The 16,354-nt window shown below is 52.5% G+C and overlaps 1 protein-coding gene across 7 annotated transcripts in view; it reads left to right on the top strand.

The window, feature by feature from the left end:
* LOC128837290 (alpha-1,6-mannosyl-glycoprotein 4-beta-N-acetylglucosaminyltransferase-like) overlaps positions 1-8,652 on the top strand; it is a 33,166-nt gene extending 24,514 nt beyond the window's left edge. For all 7 annotated transcript variants that reach the window (XM_054028340.1, XM_054028339.1, XM_054028336.1 and 4 more), the window contains 2 exons: positions 685-832; positions 5,343-8,652. In XM_054028340.1, coding sequence (XP_053884315.1) covers positions 685-832; positions 5,343-6,487 — 1,293 coding nt within the window. In that variant the 3' untranslated portion in view covers positions 6,488-8,652. The remainder of the gene's footprint in view (positions 1-684; positions 833-5,342) is intronic.
* The last annotated feature ends 7,702 nt before the right edge of the window (positions 8,653-16,354 follow it).

Here is a 16,354-nt window from a genome sequence, read left to right as displayed (position 1 = left end):
GCCTGCCCCCCTGCTCCCTAACTGCTGTGTTCCCCTCCCCTGCCCCAGGGCTGCCCCACATCCCCTCGCTCTGGGGTCTGTGCTCCCCTGGCCCTGCCCCAGGGGCTGTGTGTCTTCCCCTCCTCTTGCTCTGGGGTCTGTGCTCCCCTGGTCCTGCCCAGGGGCTGAGTGGCTTCCCCTCCTCTTGCTCTGGGGTCTGTGCTCCCCTGGCTCTGCCCCAGGGCTGCCCCGCATCCCTTCTCTGTCCCTCCCCTTGCCCTGCCCCACATCCCCTCCCCTCGCTCTGGGGTCTGTGCTCCCCTGGCCCTGCCCCTGGGCTGCCCCACATCCCCTCCCCATCCTTCCGCTTGCCCTACCCCACGGGCTTTCCCGCATCTCCTCCCCTCGCTCTGGGGTCCATGCTCCCCTCTCCTAACCCCACCTTCCATCCCTGAATTGGGGGCTTCATGGCCTCTCCTCCCTTGCCCCACTCCAGTGGAGATGTCTGAGCAGGAGGAGGGCGTGACTGGCTGGGTGGGGGGTGGAGCAGCACTACTAGGGGATGCTGTTCTCCAGCTCTAGCCCTCCTGAGCAAAGGGGGCTCTGGGCTGGAGCTGCCACCCCTGGCAGACGAGGTGTATTTGCCACAGGCCTGCCTTGGGGTGCGCTAACAGTAGCTAACGCTGGCTCTGCTCTGGCTCCCAGGAGGAGGTGAAGCGCTGGGTCCAGGAAATGGTGCTGCAGCAACTCCAACCCGATGGGAACCTGCGCAGCTTTCAGGAGCTGTGGAACGCTTCTGCCTCCAGGAACGTCTCCTATCGCTACCTTGCCGGCCACGCCCCCTCTAGGAAGAGTGAGTATCCCAGGACCAGCCTGCTTTAGCCTCCAGCATTCTCTGCCAGCAGCTGGATCTGGAGAGAGATGGTCTAGAGCTGTGGTTCTCAACCTTTTTGATACCACGGGGACTGACTTGCTGCCTTCCTAAACTGTGTCTAGGAGATCTCCGGGACTGGCAAGAAACACTGGGTTAGCCATAGCGGAGCAGCCTTTGGGAAGCCAGTTGATGGATTTCTGCAACTGCTGCTATGGCACCAATGCAGAATGGGGGATAACCAGCTTGGCCGCAGCACTGCTGAGAAGGATCTGGGAGCTGTGGTGGTTCATAACCTCAGCAGGAGTCAGCAGTGCGATCCTGTTGCAAAAAAAGCAAATGCAATTTTAGATTGCATTAACAGAGGCATACTCAGCGCTGGTTAGGCCTCAGCTGGAGGACAGTGTCCATTTTTGGTCACCAATGTCTAGAAAGGATGTGGAGAACCTGGAAAGGATCCAGAGGCGAGTGACAAAGATGACCAAAGGGAAGGAATGCAGCCATACGAGCAAAGGCTGAAGGAACTGGCTATGTTTAGTTTTGAAAAGAGATTAAGGGTGGGACATAACCGTCTTCAGATACTTGGAAGGCTGCCATAAAAAAGATGGAGAAAAGTTGTTCTCTCTTGCCACAGAGGGCAGGACAAGAGGCGATGGGGTCAAACTACAGCACAGCCACAGGCGCCAACTTTTTTTGGTGCCGGTGGGTGCTCGTGCCACCACCCCTTCCCACCCCGGCCCCGCCCCGACTCCACCTCTGCCCCAGAGTCCCCGCCCGAACTCCGCCCCTTCCTGGCCCTATTGGATCCCTCCCCAAATCCCGGCCCCGTCTCCTCCCCAAAGCATGCTGCGTTCCCCCTCCTCCCCCCTCCCTCCCAGGCTTGCCATGTGAAATAGCTGTTTCGTGGTGCCAAGTGCTGGGAGGGAGGGGGAAGAAGGTGCGCTCAGGGGAGGAGGCGGAGCGGAGGTAAGCTGGAGCCGGGGGGGGGGGGGGGGGCAGGGCGAGGAACTGCCGGTGGGTGCAAGGCACCCACCAATTTTTCCCCATGGGTGCTCCAGCCCCAGAGCACCCACAGAGTCATCACCTATGAGCACAGCAGATGTAGATTAAACCTCAGGAAAAACTTCCTAACAGTAAGAAGAGTAAGATGATGGGACAGACACCCTGGGAGCTTGTGGACACTCCTTCGCTGGGGGTTTCAGAAGGAGGCTGGAGCCGTCTGTCTGAGATGGGTTAGACACAACAAGTCCTTCATCGTGGCAGGGGGCTGGACGAGCTGACCTTGCGATTCCTTCTCACCCTATGGTTCTAGGAGTCTATACCTGTGTTCGGGTGCTGGGCTTGGCTGTCTTGCCCATGGCGGGGCTCGCCGCCGTTTGAGAGGTCTGGGAGCAGCCTTGACGTTACTTGGAAGAATGGCGTGGGCTTTACTTGAGTTAACATCCTAGTAAAGACAAGGCAGGTTGTAGCTGTCACATGAGTCTGCAGGTCAAGTTAAAGGCTAGGCTTCCCCGTAGCCTCTACCTGTTAACTCCTCTGAAAGCTACAAGCTGCCACACCCTCACTAGGGCTCTAGCAAACACATGGCTGAGTCTCTCCGGAGCCTGGAATAGCGGCTTGTCAAGGCTGCTTCCCCACTCTGAACTTTAGGGTACAAATGTGGGGGCCTGCATGAAAACTTCTAAGCTTAACTACCCGCTTAGATCTGGTCCACTGCCACCATTCCCAAGTGGATTCCCTTCCCTGGGAAGCCTTGAGAAACTCTTCACCAATTCCCTGGTGAATACAGATCCAAACCCCTTGGATCTTAAAGCAGGGAGAAATGAACCATTCCCCCTCCTTCCTTCCACCAACTCCTGGTGAATACAGTTCCAAACCCCTTGGATCTTAAAACAAGGAGAAATTAACCATCCCCCCCCCTTCCTTTCACCAACTCCTGGTGAATACAGATCCAACCCCCTTGGATCTAAAAACAAGGAAAAATCAATCAGGTTCTTTAAAAGAAGGCTTTTAATTAAAGAAAAAGGTAAAAATCATCTCTGTAAAATCAGTATGGAAAATAACTTTACAGGGTAATCAAACTTAAAGAGCTCAGAGGACCTCCCTCTAGCCTCAGGTTCAAAGTACAGCAAACAAAGATAAACACTCTAGTAAAAGGTACATTTACAAGTTGAGAAAACAAAGGAAACTAACATGCCTTGCCTGGCTATTTACTTACAAGTCTGAAATATGAGAGACTTGTTTAGAAAGATGTGGAGAACCTGGATTGATGTCTGGTCCCTCTTAGTCCCAAGAGCGAACAAACACCCAAAACAAAGAGCACAAACAAAAGCCTTCCCCCACCCCCCAGATTTGAAAGTATCTTGTCCCCTTATTGGTCCTTTGGGTCAGGTGTCAGCCAGGTTACCCGAGCTTCTTAACCCTTTACAGGGAAAAGGATTGTGGAGTCTCTGGCCAGGAGGGATTTTATGGTACTGTACACAGGAGAGCTGTTTCGCTTCCCTTTATAGTTATGACATGGCTGCAGACATTTGTCATTGAGGAGCTATTCACGCCCATGGGAGAGGGCCCAAAACAGAAACAACAGTGAGCTGTGGCCTTCCCTCTGCTGCAAATGGGAGTGTGTGACCGACCCCCTCCCTCCTCCCTCCCCCCACCTCCGAGACAAACCACAGGGCAGACTTGCGTAGGGTGCAAAAATCCACAGGAGTTTAGTGAGGCATTTCCCCACTGCTCCCAGACACAGGTTCCCTGCCGCAGTCTCGCTGGGCCCCACAGGCCTGGCCCAGGCAGCCTGCAAATTACTGCTTTGCTTTACTGCAGAAGGGGTTCCAAAAACAAACTCCACCGTCCCGCGCCAGGCCCACCTTCCCCCTACAGCTCTGGCACCCAGTCAGCAGTCTCTGCAAAGGCTCTGGGCTGATCCTTTCCTCAGGAAGCAAAAGATAAGAGATCTGTTCTCCTCCTGGGACAGCCAGCCACCCACAGACTTGTCCACTTCCCTTTGTAAATTCGTTCATTACCTGGCAGCGTGCAGCGGGGCAGGGCTGAGCCTCATAGCCCTTGCCAGCTCAGTGTGGGGCTGGTGTCCCCCATCACAGCCGGGAAGGGAGTTTCCCCTTGGCATAGCTGGTGTGACACTGTCGCCCAGTGAGCAAAATGATCTGGCACAAGACGTACAGCTTCCTTCTAGCTCTGTTTGTGCAACTCTTGCTACTCCATGGCCACAGGGAGGCAGTTCTTCCTACCTGCTACTGCTCTCCCTTGGGGAAGGGGACCAGCAGAAGAGAGAAGAGACCCTGTCCTGTCTTGTGTGTTGGTGGAGGGTTTTTTTTGGTGGCACTAAAATTCTCATTTGCGTCAGTTTGGAGGTGCAGTGGGAGTGGTTGAGTCATCTGGGGCAAGGAGAGATGGCAGCTATTCCACTCTGATTAAACAACACGGGCTTGGAGCTTTTCACTGAGAGAGATTCAGTAGGACACAAAGGGGAAATTAACAAGAAAACGTGATAAATAAGCAAGGGCGGGTACGCACACATTTCTCCTGAAATTACTAGCATCATTAAACAATTCACATTTACCAGTGGGCTAGCTGCTGTACAAACAAATAGTACAATTTGCTTCCTGACTCCTAGAGCCTACCATTGAAATTCAGAAGACAGACACAAAGTTGGGGAAAGGAATAGAATCATAGAATATTAGGGTTGGAAGAGACCTCAGGAGGTCATCTAGTCCAATCCCCTACTCAAAGCAGCAGGGCCGGCTTTAGGGCGATTCACCCGATTCCCCCTAAGAGGGCCCCGCAACGTCCCTAAGGACCCTCCGCCGAATGCACCGGCAGCCAAAGGAGCTGCCGCCGAAGTCCCGCCGCTGTCTTCAGCGGCAGCTCTTTTGAATCGGGCCCCGCAGTGCCTAAAGCCAGCCCTGCAAAGCAGGACCAACCCCAACTCAATCATCCCAGCCAGGGCTTTGTCAAGCCTGACCTTAAAAACCTCTACGGAAGGAGATTTCACCACCTCCTTAGGGAACCCATTCCAGTGCTTCACCACCCTCCTAGTGAAATAGTGTTTCCCAATATCCAACCTAGACCTCCCCCACTGCAACTTGAGACCATTGCTCCTTGTTCTGTCATCTGGCACCACTGAGAACAGCCGAGCTCCATCCTCTTTGGATCCCCCTTCAGGTAGTTGAAGGCAGCTATCCATCTCAGGTGGGATGTAGCCAATCTGTCATAGGTAAGGCTGGGCACAACTCCCCGTAAAGGCCCAGCCACCCTCTGAGACCTTCAGTAGAGGGTGTCAGCCTGAGTTCAAACACAAGGACCTGCTATTGGCTTCTTGTGAAATCAGCCAGCCTCGCACCCTCACAGGTATTTAGGTGCCCAACTCTCCTGGATTTCAAAGGGAGTTAGGCCCCGAAATACCGTGAGGGTCTGGGCCTTATTGATGTATCAGTGGTGCTCATGTCTGTCCTTTCATCCCTTCGTGTTTCAGAGTTCCTCACTGTGGGGCTGTCGTCTATCAAGCGGAAGCGAGGCAACTATCTCCTGGACACACTGAAGTCCATCTTCAAGCAGTCAACCCAGGAGGAGCTGGAGGAGATGGTGGTGGTGGTGCACCTGGCTGACCCGGACTCAGAGTGGAACACCCAGGTGGTGACGGACATTACCGCAAGATTCACTCCCCACCTCCTCCGGGGCCAGCTGCTGGTTATCCATGCCCCTCCGGAGTGCTACCCGCCCCTGGAAGGCCTGAAGAGGAACTACAATGATGCCGAGAATCGAGTGCAGTTCAGATCCAAGCAGAACGTGGACTATGCGTATCTCCTCAGCTTCGCTGCCAACCTTTCCTCCTACTACCTCATGATTGAGGACGACGTGCAGTGCTCCAAGTCCTTCTTCACTGCCATCAGGAAGGCAGTGGCATCCCGGGAAGGCTCCTACTGGGTCACGCTGGAGTTCTCCAAGCTGGGCTACATTGGCAAACTCTACCACTCCAGCGACCTGCCCCAGTTGTCCCAGTTCCTGCTGCTGTTCTACCAGGAAATGCCGTGTGACTGGCTGCTGGGGCACTTCCGCCTGCTGCTCACCCAGAAGGAGGTGATTCGCTTCAAGCCGTCCCTCTTCCAGCACATCGGCCTGTACTCCTCCTTCCAGGGGGCGGTCAATCGGCTGAAAGACAACGACTTCGAGGCAGATTCCTTGGACCTGCCTGACAACCCCCCAGCTGTGATGTTCACAGATATAGACATCTTTGAGAACTACCTGCCAAGCAAGGCCTACGGCACGATGCCGGAGTACTTCTGGGGGAAAGCCCCATCTGCCGGCAGCCACTTCACCATCGTGTTCCACCAGCCTGCCCGTATCTCACGGCTCCAGATCCACACCGGCTCCGAGGAGCGCCACACCGACTATCTCCACTCAGGGGCCGTGGAGCTGGGCAGCCAGCGGCAGGGGAAAGGCAAGGGCTGCTCTACATACACCCACGTCGGAGTCTTTGAGAAGGGACACTTTGAACGGAGCGGCTTGGAGAACAGCACGGCTGCCGCCCCGGAGTGCGTGCGGATCCTAGTGACAGAGAGTCAGAGCGAATGGCTGATCATCCGCAGCATCAGCATCTGGACCAAACCAAACAGCTAAGGGGGGTGCAGGGGACAGAGGCATGGCTGGTGACCCACACACCAGGGAGCTGGCCTCCCTTCTCAGGGGCAAGCAAGCGGTTTGGGGGTGTCTGAGGGGCAATGGAGGGTGGTGGCACTGCCCCTCCCAGGCAATGGCACCCTGCAGGGGAGGCACAGTGAGGGCCTAGTGGGGAAGGAAGATGGGGCACTGAGGGTCAAGGCAGTGGCATAGCAGGATCCTGGTAGCATGGCAGGATGATGCATTAGGGCAAGAAATGGGAGCTAATGCAGCACATTGATACTCTGGCCTTTCAGGGCGCCCTATGTCCTTGGGCACTAATTGCCGTGGATAGGAGAGCCTGGCCCCACAGAGCTGACTGACTCCTCTGAACTACTTCCTCTGGGGGCCGTGCAGTCAGAACCACGCCCAGGTAAGGCGTCCCGCTGGGCCAGACCCCAGGAGCGAGACCTGGAATGGTGCTTGCAGCAGACCGCTGGGGCTCTGGAGAGGTCAGGAGAGCCAGCAGTGCCCAGCTCGGGGCAGGTTCAGAGCATTGTCCACTGGGGAACTCTAGCCCAGATGTGGGCAAAACCAATCCCCCAGCATGTGAGGCTGCTCCCAGGGCAGAGGCAGCCACGGGGGAAACCTTGCCTCAGGATCCTACTGCTCACAGTCGACCTGCTCTACCCCAACAGTTTAAACTGGCCGTCCAACCTCTCCAGCCTGACGGCTAAAATGCTGTACCCCGAATGCCAGGGGGCTACATTCCCAGTGGGAGAGGCAGGTTATTATTCACATTCATTACAGCAGTGCCTAGGAACCAACCAAAATCAGGGCCTGGTTGTGGTAGGTGCTGCACAAACACAGAGTGGCAGACAATCCCTGCCCTCAAGCGCTTACAATCTAACTAGACAAGACAGGTCACGTTTTTAAACTTTTCTCCACCACCGAGAGGGTGAAAAGAACCCTTCATATTTGTTTGAAGTGCAAGCTGAGATTCTCTTGTATTCACCTGACTTCAGGCCTTCTGAGGAGTATCAAATATCATGACACAATAAAATTGTGGGAATTGGCAACATTGGGTATCCCCAGGACACACCCATCATTGCCAGTCCTAAGCGCACACAGCTGGCTCTCTGGGCCTTGGCTTCTAGAGGCCAGCCTGCACTTCTGGCCCGCTCCTCCACTCCTTGCCTACAAGCTAAATAAGCCTGGCAACCCAAACCCCCAGCCAGCTCTCAGAGGGCATGTCTACACTGCAATGTAAGGCATGGGTTAGTGGGACTTGAGTCCGTGGACCCTGCGTTTGGGAGTGTCCATGCCCTAGGTTTACAATTTCAGGACACAGGCCCCAAAGCCGGGGCTCCAGCATACACACTGCAGTACTCAAACCGGAGTCAAACCACCTATCGCAGGCTTCCTAGTGCCCTCCCCAGCTGTGGCCACTCTAGCTCCTGGTTCAGTGTGGGAAAACATGACTGTTCGCCCTGCACATGGCAGGAAGCTGTTACGGCCCATTGGGTTCCCAACGCATCCTGCCAAGCCGTCTTTTGGGTCTGCACGCTCCTGGCAACCAGAGCCAGCAACAGGGAGGAGTCCCCGTTTGAAGAGCTTCTCTTGCTTGTGCTTTCACTCCTGTTTCAGCAAACAGGTAGAGCATGCCTGAGACGTTGGTGGGCAGGGGCGTGTGCAGGAATTTCAATTTGACCACTTTTGGAGGGGCAAGTTAAACACATACATATTATACACATGAAACCATATTAACACACGCACCTACATCATCTGCATAGAAATAAACAGTGGCACACTCACCATTTCGACGGAAATCCATGCACCGGGGAGCCATCTGGATAAAGGTATCCACAGCCTCTTCTGTGTTAATGCTGTTGGTTATGTCAGTCTCTACTGCAAGAATTAACAGTTGCTGAAGACGAGCTTCTGTCACGTGGCTGCAAAGTCTACTAAGTTTACACTTTTTAGCATTAAAACATTTTTCTGCAGTTGCAACTGTAACAGGTAATGTTGCCAAAAGCACCAATAGGTCAAGTCCATCAGGATACAAAAGTTCCAGGTCATGCTCTTTACAGACCTTCATGAGTTCCAGAAAAGATATTCCACTGTCTGGTCCCTGAGCATTTAAAATAGGTTCAATGTGGTGTACTAATAAATCATATTGCATTTCAGGAACTCTGCACTGAAATTCTTCGTTCAGCTTCACAAGTGCTTCTTTTCCTTTTGATGTATGAACATGTTGCCTGCCCAGAACTGGGCCCCGAGATGGCAAACAGGGTTCGTTGCCCGGTGTGCTTGGCACCAATAAAGACACCGAGGGGAGAAAGCAAGCCAAGTTTATTTCAGAGCTCTGAAATGGCACTAGGAGACCAGCATGTCTCAAATCCAGTGCAACAAATACAAACAACTTTTCCCTTTTATATTCCAAGCCGTTTCTGTGTAAGCCTTTGTTCTGTTACTCCCTCTTACCCCTTCCACCCCTCCCTTCTGTAGCAGTTAGAAAAGTTCCCATTCGTCTGCTTATCATTTGGCCTTGCAAGACCTGTTTACAGCAGCTGCCTGCTAGAAAAGCTGACCCTTACATTTCTGCTTCAACATGTAAGCAGTTAGCACAGAAGTAGGTGAGAGTTCACAAGATGGAGTTCTGTGGTTCAGGTAGGCCCAGAGCCAAAGAGCTTCATCGGCACTTCTGGCCTTCCACTCTCCCGAGCTACCTGGTAGCTATGCCTAGTGACACCAACAAACAGTTTTCAGGCTTTTTGTAGTGAGATAGGACACGCTTTGAGTATTAAATTGTCTGTCGATTTCACTTATTGCAGCATTGAGTGCAGGGAAAAAGAAATCGACTTTATATTTATTGTTTAAAGATTCCAAAAGGTAGGCTGCGGTGTGACTGCGGTAAAAATGATCCAGAGTTTTTGCTGGTTGCCTCTTCCTGTAAGCTGGCATTTGCAGATTCAGTTCAGTAGCCTGCTGTTCAGCTTTGATGAAATACCCGTGGAACTTTTCATCCATTTTCAGGTTGTGCAAAACTTTTCAGCAACTCTCTATTGCATTTACTGCACAGGCAAAATCAATGTTTTCCCACTGCAAGAAGGTGATAACATAATACAAACATCCAAAAATACCAAGACGCAGATTGTGAATTTGAAATCCATCTGTACCATAAGCCCCTTTGCTTCTGCCAATACACTTGCTTTGCTGGCCTTCTGCTGACTATTGATTAAAGTTTCTCTAGTAACAGAAAACTATTCATCTGTGACCTGAAAAGCTTGGCAGTATGAATACCAGTGCACTTCATGAGGAGCCTGAAGATGTGTCTCTTGACCACTGTATTCATTGCTATTGACACTTGAAGTCCCTTCTGTCTGTATCATGGGCCTGGTCTACACTTCGGGGTTAGGTCAAATTTAGCCGTGTTAGGTTGATTTAAAAATGAATGCGTCCACACAACCAACCCCATCCCGTTGACCAAAATGGCTCTTAAAATTGACTTCTGTACTCCTCCCCAACGAGGGGAGTAGCGCTAAATTTGACTTTGCTGAGTCAAATTTGGGGTAGTGCTGATGCAAATCAACGGTATTGGCCTCCGAAAGCTATCCCAGAGTGCTCCACTGTGACCGCTCTGGAAAGCACTTTGAACTCTGATGCACTAGCCAGGTTCACAGGAAAAGACCCGGGAACTTTTGAATTTCATTTCCTGTTTGGTCAACGTGGCGAACTCAGCAGCACAGGTGAGTATGCGGTGCCCCCAGAATCATAGAGCGTAGAATGTTTCTACGCTCCCCTTATCATCTCCGTCCCTGAGGTTATTGCAGATTAGAAGGCGAAAAAAACGCACTCACGATGACATGTTTTCCGAGCTCATGCAGTCCTCCCGCACTGATAGGGCACAGTTTAATGCATGGAGGCATTCATGGCAGAGGCCAGGAAAGAATTAAGTGAGTGCGAAGAGCGGAGGCAGGATGTGATGCTGAGGCAAATGGACATGATGAAACATCTGTTGGAGCTGCAGGAAAGCCAACAAGAGCACAGACCCCTGCTGCATTCACTGTATAACCGCCTACCCTCCTCCCCATGTTCCATAGCCTCCTCACCCAGACGCCCAAGAATGCGGGGGGGGGAGGGGAAGCTCCTGGCACCCAGCCACTCCACTGCAGAGGATGGCCCAAGCAACAGAAGGCTGTCATTCAGTTTGATTTTTAGTGTGGCTACAATAAGCAATGTGGCCTTGTCCTTCCCTCCTCCCCCACCCCACCCGGGCTACCTTGTCCATTATCTCTTTAAAAAAAAAATTAATAAAGAAAGAATGCATGGTTTCAAAACAATAGTTACTTTATTTCAAAGCGGGGAGGGTGGTTGGCTTACAGGGAATTAAAATCAACAAAGGGGGCGGGTTTGCATCAAGCAGAAACACACACAACTGTCACACCGAAGCTTGGCCAATCATGAAACTGGTTTTCAAAGCCTCTCTGATCCGCAGCGTGCCTTGTGGTGCTCTTTTAATCACCCTGGTATCTGTCATGAAACGACTGTCTGCCGTTGCTTTCATGGAGGGAGGGGCAACTGACGACATGTACCCAAAACCACCCGCAACAATGTTTTTGCCCCATCAGGCACTGGGAAGCTTAACCCAGAATTCCAATGTGCGGCGGAGACTGCGGGAACAGTGGGATAGCTACCCACAATGCACCGCTCCATAAGTCGATGCTTGCCACGGTAGTGATGACGCACTCTGCCGACTTAATGCGCTTAATGTGGACATATGCAATTGACTATATAAAATCAATTTCTAAAAATCTACTTCCATAAAATCGACCTAATTTCATAGTTTAGACATATCCCTGGTGTCCTTCTGTATTTTTTTAAAGATGGTGCTGTGGTAACTACTAGGTGGAGGAAAGTATACAGGTTCTGAACAAGTCCAAAAAAGTTCTTGGAAACGGTATTAGAGCTCAAAGGAGCAACCATGATTAAATGTAGACAATGCGCATAGCAATGTGTGTAAACAGCACGTGGTTGTTTTGTTTGGTTAACAACCATCCAGCAAGAGCCATTGATGGGATTTCCCCCCCCTAACTTCTGTGTATGTGTGCCATGGCATTACACCTCCCAGGTCTAAGCGACAGTGCAGGGCATCTCACAGACTAATTGAACCTTGTTAGTGTAGTTATTACCTTGGTTATCAATATGTATAATTGTGTATTATATAAATGTTGGGGTTTTAAGAGTTATTGTTAAGTTTTGGCCTGGAAGGGAAGATGTGGTATTGGGAGTTGTGCCTTCAAGGGCTGAGCTTCCCAGACAGAGTCTGGGCAGGGTGCCACAAAGCTCCTGTTGTTTTGCACAGCAAGCTGGAACTAGGCATAGAAGCGCTTGTGAGCACCCTCAGCATTGAGGCCCAGATCCTCCAGGGCATTTCAGCTCCTAAATCCCATTAAAATCAATGGAATCACCTTTGTGGTCTGGATGTGATCTTTGAATGCCACAGTCCCCACTGGGCTCTGCTGAGGATTCTCAGGCCTCCAAGGGGAGCCTGCCAATTGGTGGATTTGATTGGAAACCAGGTGCTACTCGGGGCTGGCACAGAGTTTGCCTCCTAACCCGGGGAAGTTTGGGCCGAATCTCCCTTGGCAGTTTGGGGCTGAGTCAAAGCCTACAAACTCTTGAACCACAAAAAGGCACCTGCAAATCCAGCTCCGTGATGGTCCCATGGTACCATTCAGGACGACCTTGTGTCTTCTAGGACTGGCGATATCCCTGCCAGAGGCAGAGTCTGTCCAGCTGGGGCCGGATGGAAATGTCGCCTCTGAATTTGCCATTTAGGTCTGATATTTCTTCACCCAGAGCCTTAGAAAACCCCACGAACCACCACCATGTCAGTCCTCTGCAGCCAACCCTTCCTGGCCAAGGGGATGGCACGAGGCAGGGAGCAGACCTTCCTTAGGCCTTCCATTCACACACTGCTGGATCTCTGTCTTTAAAAGAACACACCTAGTCAGTGATCAGTCAGTGTGTGCAATTATTCACAGCTGTGACGGGTGGAGGAAAACCATCTACCAAGGTGCGTGTACCAATTCCAAGCTTGCCATATGCCCAGCTGGCCACAAGATGTCCCCAGAGATCCTTCCTGGCACTAGCAGCTGCTAGTGGCGCTGGAACAGGGCTGAGATCCTCAGAGCTCCCCGCTGGGGCTGCAGCAGTAGCGGAGCTCATAGGTTGAATCCCAAGTGACATGGGGACAGTGATTTGTGGGAGAAGGAGGGAGGGCAAAATGGGGACCCACTCAGGACTACAGTCAGATGTGGTGAACGCAGTCCATGATACCTCCAGGGACCCCATCATTTGGGGTGTGAGAAGGAATATTTGACCCTAAAATGCAGGAAAAGATTGGGTGTGTGTGTGTGAGTGGAATTAATGTTGCTAATTTTACCCCTTTACAGCTGAGCCGATTCTCCCAGAACATGCAGCAATGGACAGGAACAGCTGCAGCGTCTCCCCTCCCCCCATTGGTTAGCAGGCATGTAGCTATGGGATTCTCCTTCAGGACTGTGTCGCACCGGGGCTGCTGGCCCTCAAATTGGGATGCTCCCAAGACAGGCAGTTCCATGGCAGATGACATGATCCTGAGATGGTATGAGCCTAGGGTGACCAGATGTCCCGATTTTATAGGGACAGTCCCGATTTTTGGGTCTTTTTCTTATATAGGCTCCTATTACTCCCCACCCCCTGTCCCGATTTTTCACATTTGCTGTCTGGTCACCCTATATGAGCCATAGCAGGGTGGTGGCAGAGTGGTTAGCACCTCCAGCTGCAAGGCAGGGAATGGAGGTTCTGTCCCTGGCCTGCTGTCTGGTGTGGGGCCAGTACCCCCGTCATGTGGGCCTGTAGTTTCTCTGCTTGTAAAATAGGGACACTGATACGTTCTTTCTTTATCAAGTGTTCGCAGAGCAGGGTTTAGAAGCGCAAGATATGGTTGTTTTGTCAGCTCTGCCGTGGGTTTGCTGCATGCCTCTGAGCACATTGCCTCTCCAGGCCTCAGTTTCCCCACCTGTGAAATGGGGATATGTGACGAACTGGGACTGTTCTTAATGTGGTCTTTGAATGCTGACAGGGGAGTGTGGCTAAGACGGTCTGCATTGGGGGATGGGAGACTGGCTGAGGGAGGATATCTGAGTATGTAACCTGAAAACCCAGGAAGGGGATAGAGGCCAGGTGACATCTTTGCCCGAGAAACTGAACAAAGGCTAGAGAGAGAGTTCAGAGCTGGCTGGTGATATGGCTGGGAGGCAGACGGGGCTCTGACCTCCCAAGGGGGCTGGGGTGCCCTGGGACCCCAAGATGGACCTAACTGAGGGGGTCCTGTTGTCTGTGCCTGCAAGACCTGTCTTGGACTGTATTCCTGTTGTCTAAATAAACCTTCTACTTTACTGGCTGGCTGAGAGTCATGGTGAATCGCAGGAAGCCGGGGGTGCAGGGCCTTGTGTCCCCCCCACACTCTGTGACAGGATAATACGTCTGACCCACCTTTCTAAAGAGCTTTGACATCTGCAGATACAAGCCTCTCTGTAGCTGCTCGGTATTATTATCTAGTAATGTTTGTAAAACACATCCAGGGTAAAGGCCCCTGTAGCAGGGCAAAGTCTAATACATCTCCTGGAGTACTTAACTGTTTGTATGTAGACATTTCCCTAGGGGACATGCAGGCAGATCAGTCAGTGTAAAATGCAGCGATGTGACAGAGGGGTAAGACAAGATGTTGGGTGTTGGTGCTAGCCAGTCCTAGGCCCTTTTAGGGGGTGAAATCCAGAACAAGCCCTGTAGAATCCTTGAAATGTGGGCTGGAAGGGACCTTGGGAAGTCATCAAGTGCAGCCCCCTGTGCTGAGACAGGACCAGTAAACCTAGACCAGGTGTGTGTCCAGCCTGTTCTTTAAAATCTCCAGTGATGGGGATTCCACAGCCTCCCTTGGCAGCCTGCACCAGAGCTTAACCACTGAATTTCCCTGGCAGCCGAGTGGAGGCAGCAGGAGACATGGGCTGTGTTCCTCGCTCTGGATGAGGCTAACGGCACTGCTGACCCCCCTTTGCTGGACAGGCCTTGGAGAAGTGCCTGCTAGTTACAGTCAGGATCCAGGGGCAAACGCTCCGAGTTCGGCACGTGCTTTCTGTGACTACTCTGCAATGCGGAAGGAGACACTCGGGGTTCCTGCCCTGGAGTGGGGCTCAGGAGAGCTGCGTTCCATTCCTGGCTCTGCTACTGGGACTTTGACCCAGATCCGCAAAGGCAGTTAGGTGCCTGATTCTCATTGAGCCCCGTGGGAGTTAGGTGCCCAAATACCTTTGAGGATCTGGCCCTCCCTGCTCTGTTCCCCTTCTGCAAAGTGGGGATCAGAACTCTAACTTCCTCCCACTCGTGTCTGGTTAGATTCTACACTTGTTGGGACAGGGATTGTCGCACATGTACGTGCAGCGCCTAGCACAGAGGGGTTTCCATACACTCCCTGATTCTGATTAGTAGCAACATCTGCTTTGACGGGGAATGTTTGTCCTAACAAATGCACTGGCCGGAAGGATTACCGGAAAGCGAACACCAGACGGGAGAGGCAAATGCATTTGCAAATGAGGTAGGATTTATCTGCAGCAGTCACCCAACCCAAGCGAGGACTGATATTTCATTCTTTAGATGCACTCTGGGCCCAGTCGGACAAAGCAGGTGGCTTGTGTTGTTTAAATAGCCTGATGATTCCTTGGGCTGCTTCAGAAGCCAGAGGGAGATGGGGAAGAGGGCCAGGGAGAGAGCTGAAGTGGGTTGAAGACGGATTTTCGCCGAGTATTTCCCTCTTGAAGTGGGTCCCTCACCCCCACTCCCAACCTGGAGCCGTAGCTTGGGAAGCAGTTACTGGTGTTGGGATAAGCAACAGCTGCTGGGCTTCTTTTGCTGTCTCAGGAACTCTGACAGCACCAGAGAGCGGGGACGGAGTCTAATTTTAAACTCATGCCTGGTGCATTTGTGTATGTGTGAGTGCGATTTCCAGCCCCCCCTCACCCTCCACCTCCCGCTCTGCACCGAGGAGACTGGCTCAGCAGAAGAGAACCAGAAGGGGCTTCGGGCTGGGGACGGGGGTCTCAGCCGTGGGAGGAGAGGATGGGGGGAGAAGAACTGGCGGAGGCAGCTAGGGAAGGAAGATTATGGAGCCTGCTTCTGCCCAGGATGATCAGAAGAAAAAGCAACAGAAAGAAAAGTCAAAGAAACCAGTGCCACCAGCAGCCCCCCGGCCAGCCAGGGCTCTGTTCTGCTTATCCCTTCAGCACCCGCTGTGGAAAGCCTGCATCAGCATTGTGGAATGGAAGTATCCTTTCCGTCTAGGCAGGGAGGGGAGACAGGACCTGCGTGGGGGTGTCTAGAAACATGGGAGATGGACACCTGGCAAAGCACGAAGGAGGCATTAGAAAGCGTGTGGAGGGCATGCCTCGACCCAGCGGTGAGCGAGAGGAAAGTGCGTGCCTAAGGCACAGGAGAGAATGTTTGGGGTCGTTTGGTGGGTGTGGACAGGTTTAAACTCAGTGAGCGATCTTTCTGGTTTTCCTGTTCCTGACGGCTGACGAAGTGCCTGTTTGTACCGTCTATCTCGCCAGCAATGCGAAAGAGCAGGGGAGGCCGAGGAAAGGCTAAATATAGCTGAGGGGCCCGGTTCTGTGATCTTGCTGCACTCAGTGGCATGAAGCCGGAGTCAGGGAGATCAGGATCTGGCCTGTGTTTTCTTGGGACGAGGTTGGAGATGGTAATTGATGTGTTCAGTGGAAGGGGGACTGTTTGGGTGAGAGAAACCGAAGCGGTTTGGACACTGCGGTTTCTGTTCAGTCTCTTTGG

This window comes from Malaclemys terrapin, chromosome 4 (genome assembly GCF_027887155.1).
Source record: "Malaclemys terrapin pileata isolate rMalTer1 chromosome 4, rMalTer1.hap1, whole genome shotgun sequence".
Classification (NCBI taxonomy): domain Eukaryota; kingdom Metazoa; phylum Chordata; order Testudines; family Emydidae; genus Malaclemys; species Malaclemys terrapin.
The sequence above is the reverse complement of the archived record's forward strand: the minus strand, read 5'-3'. Positions and strand labels throughout refer to the sequence as shown.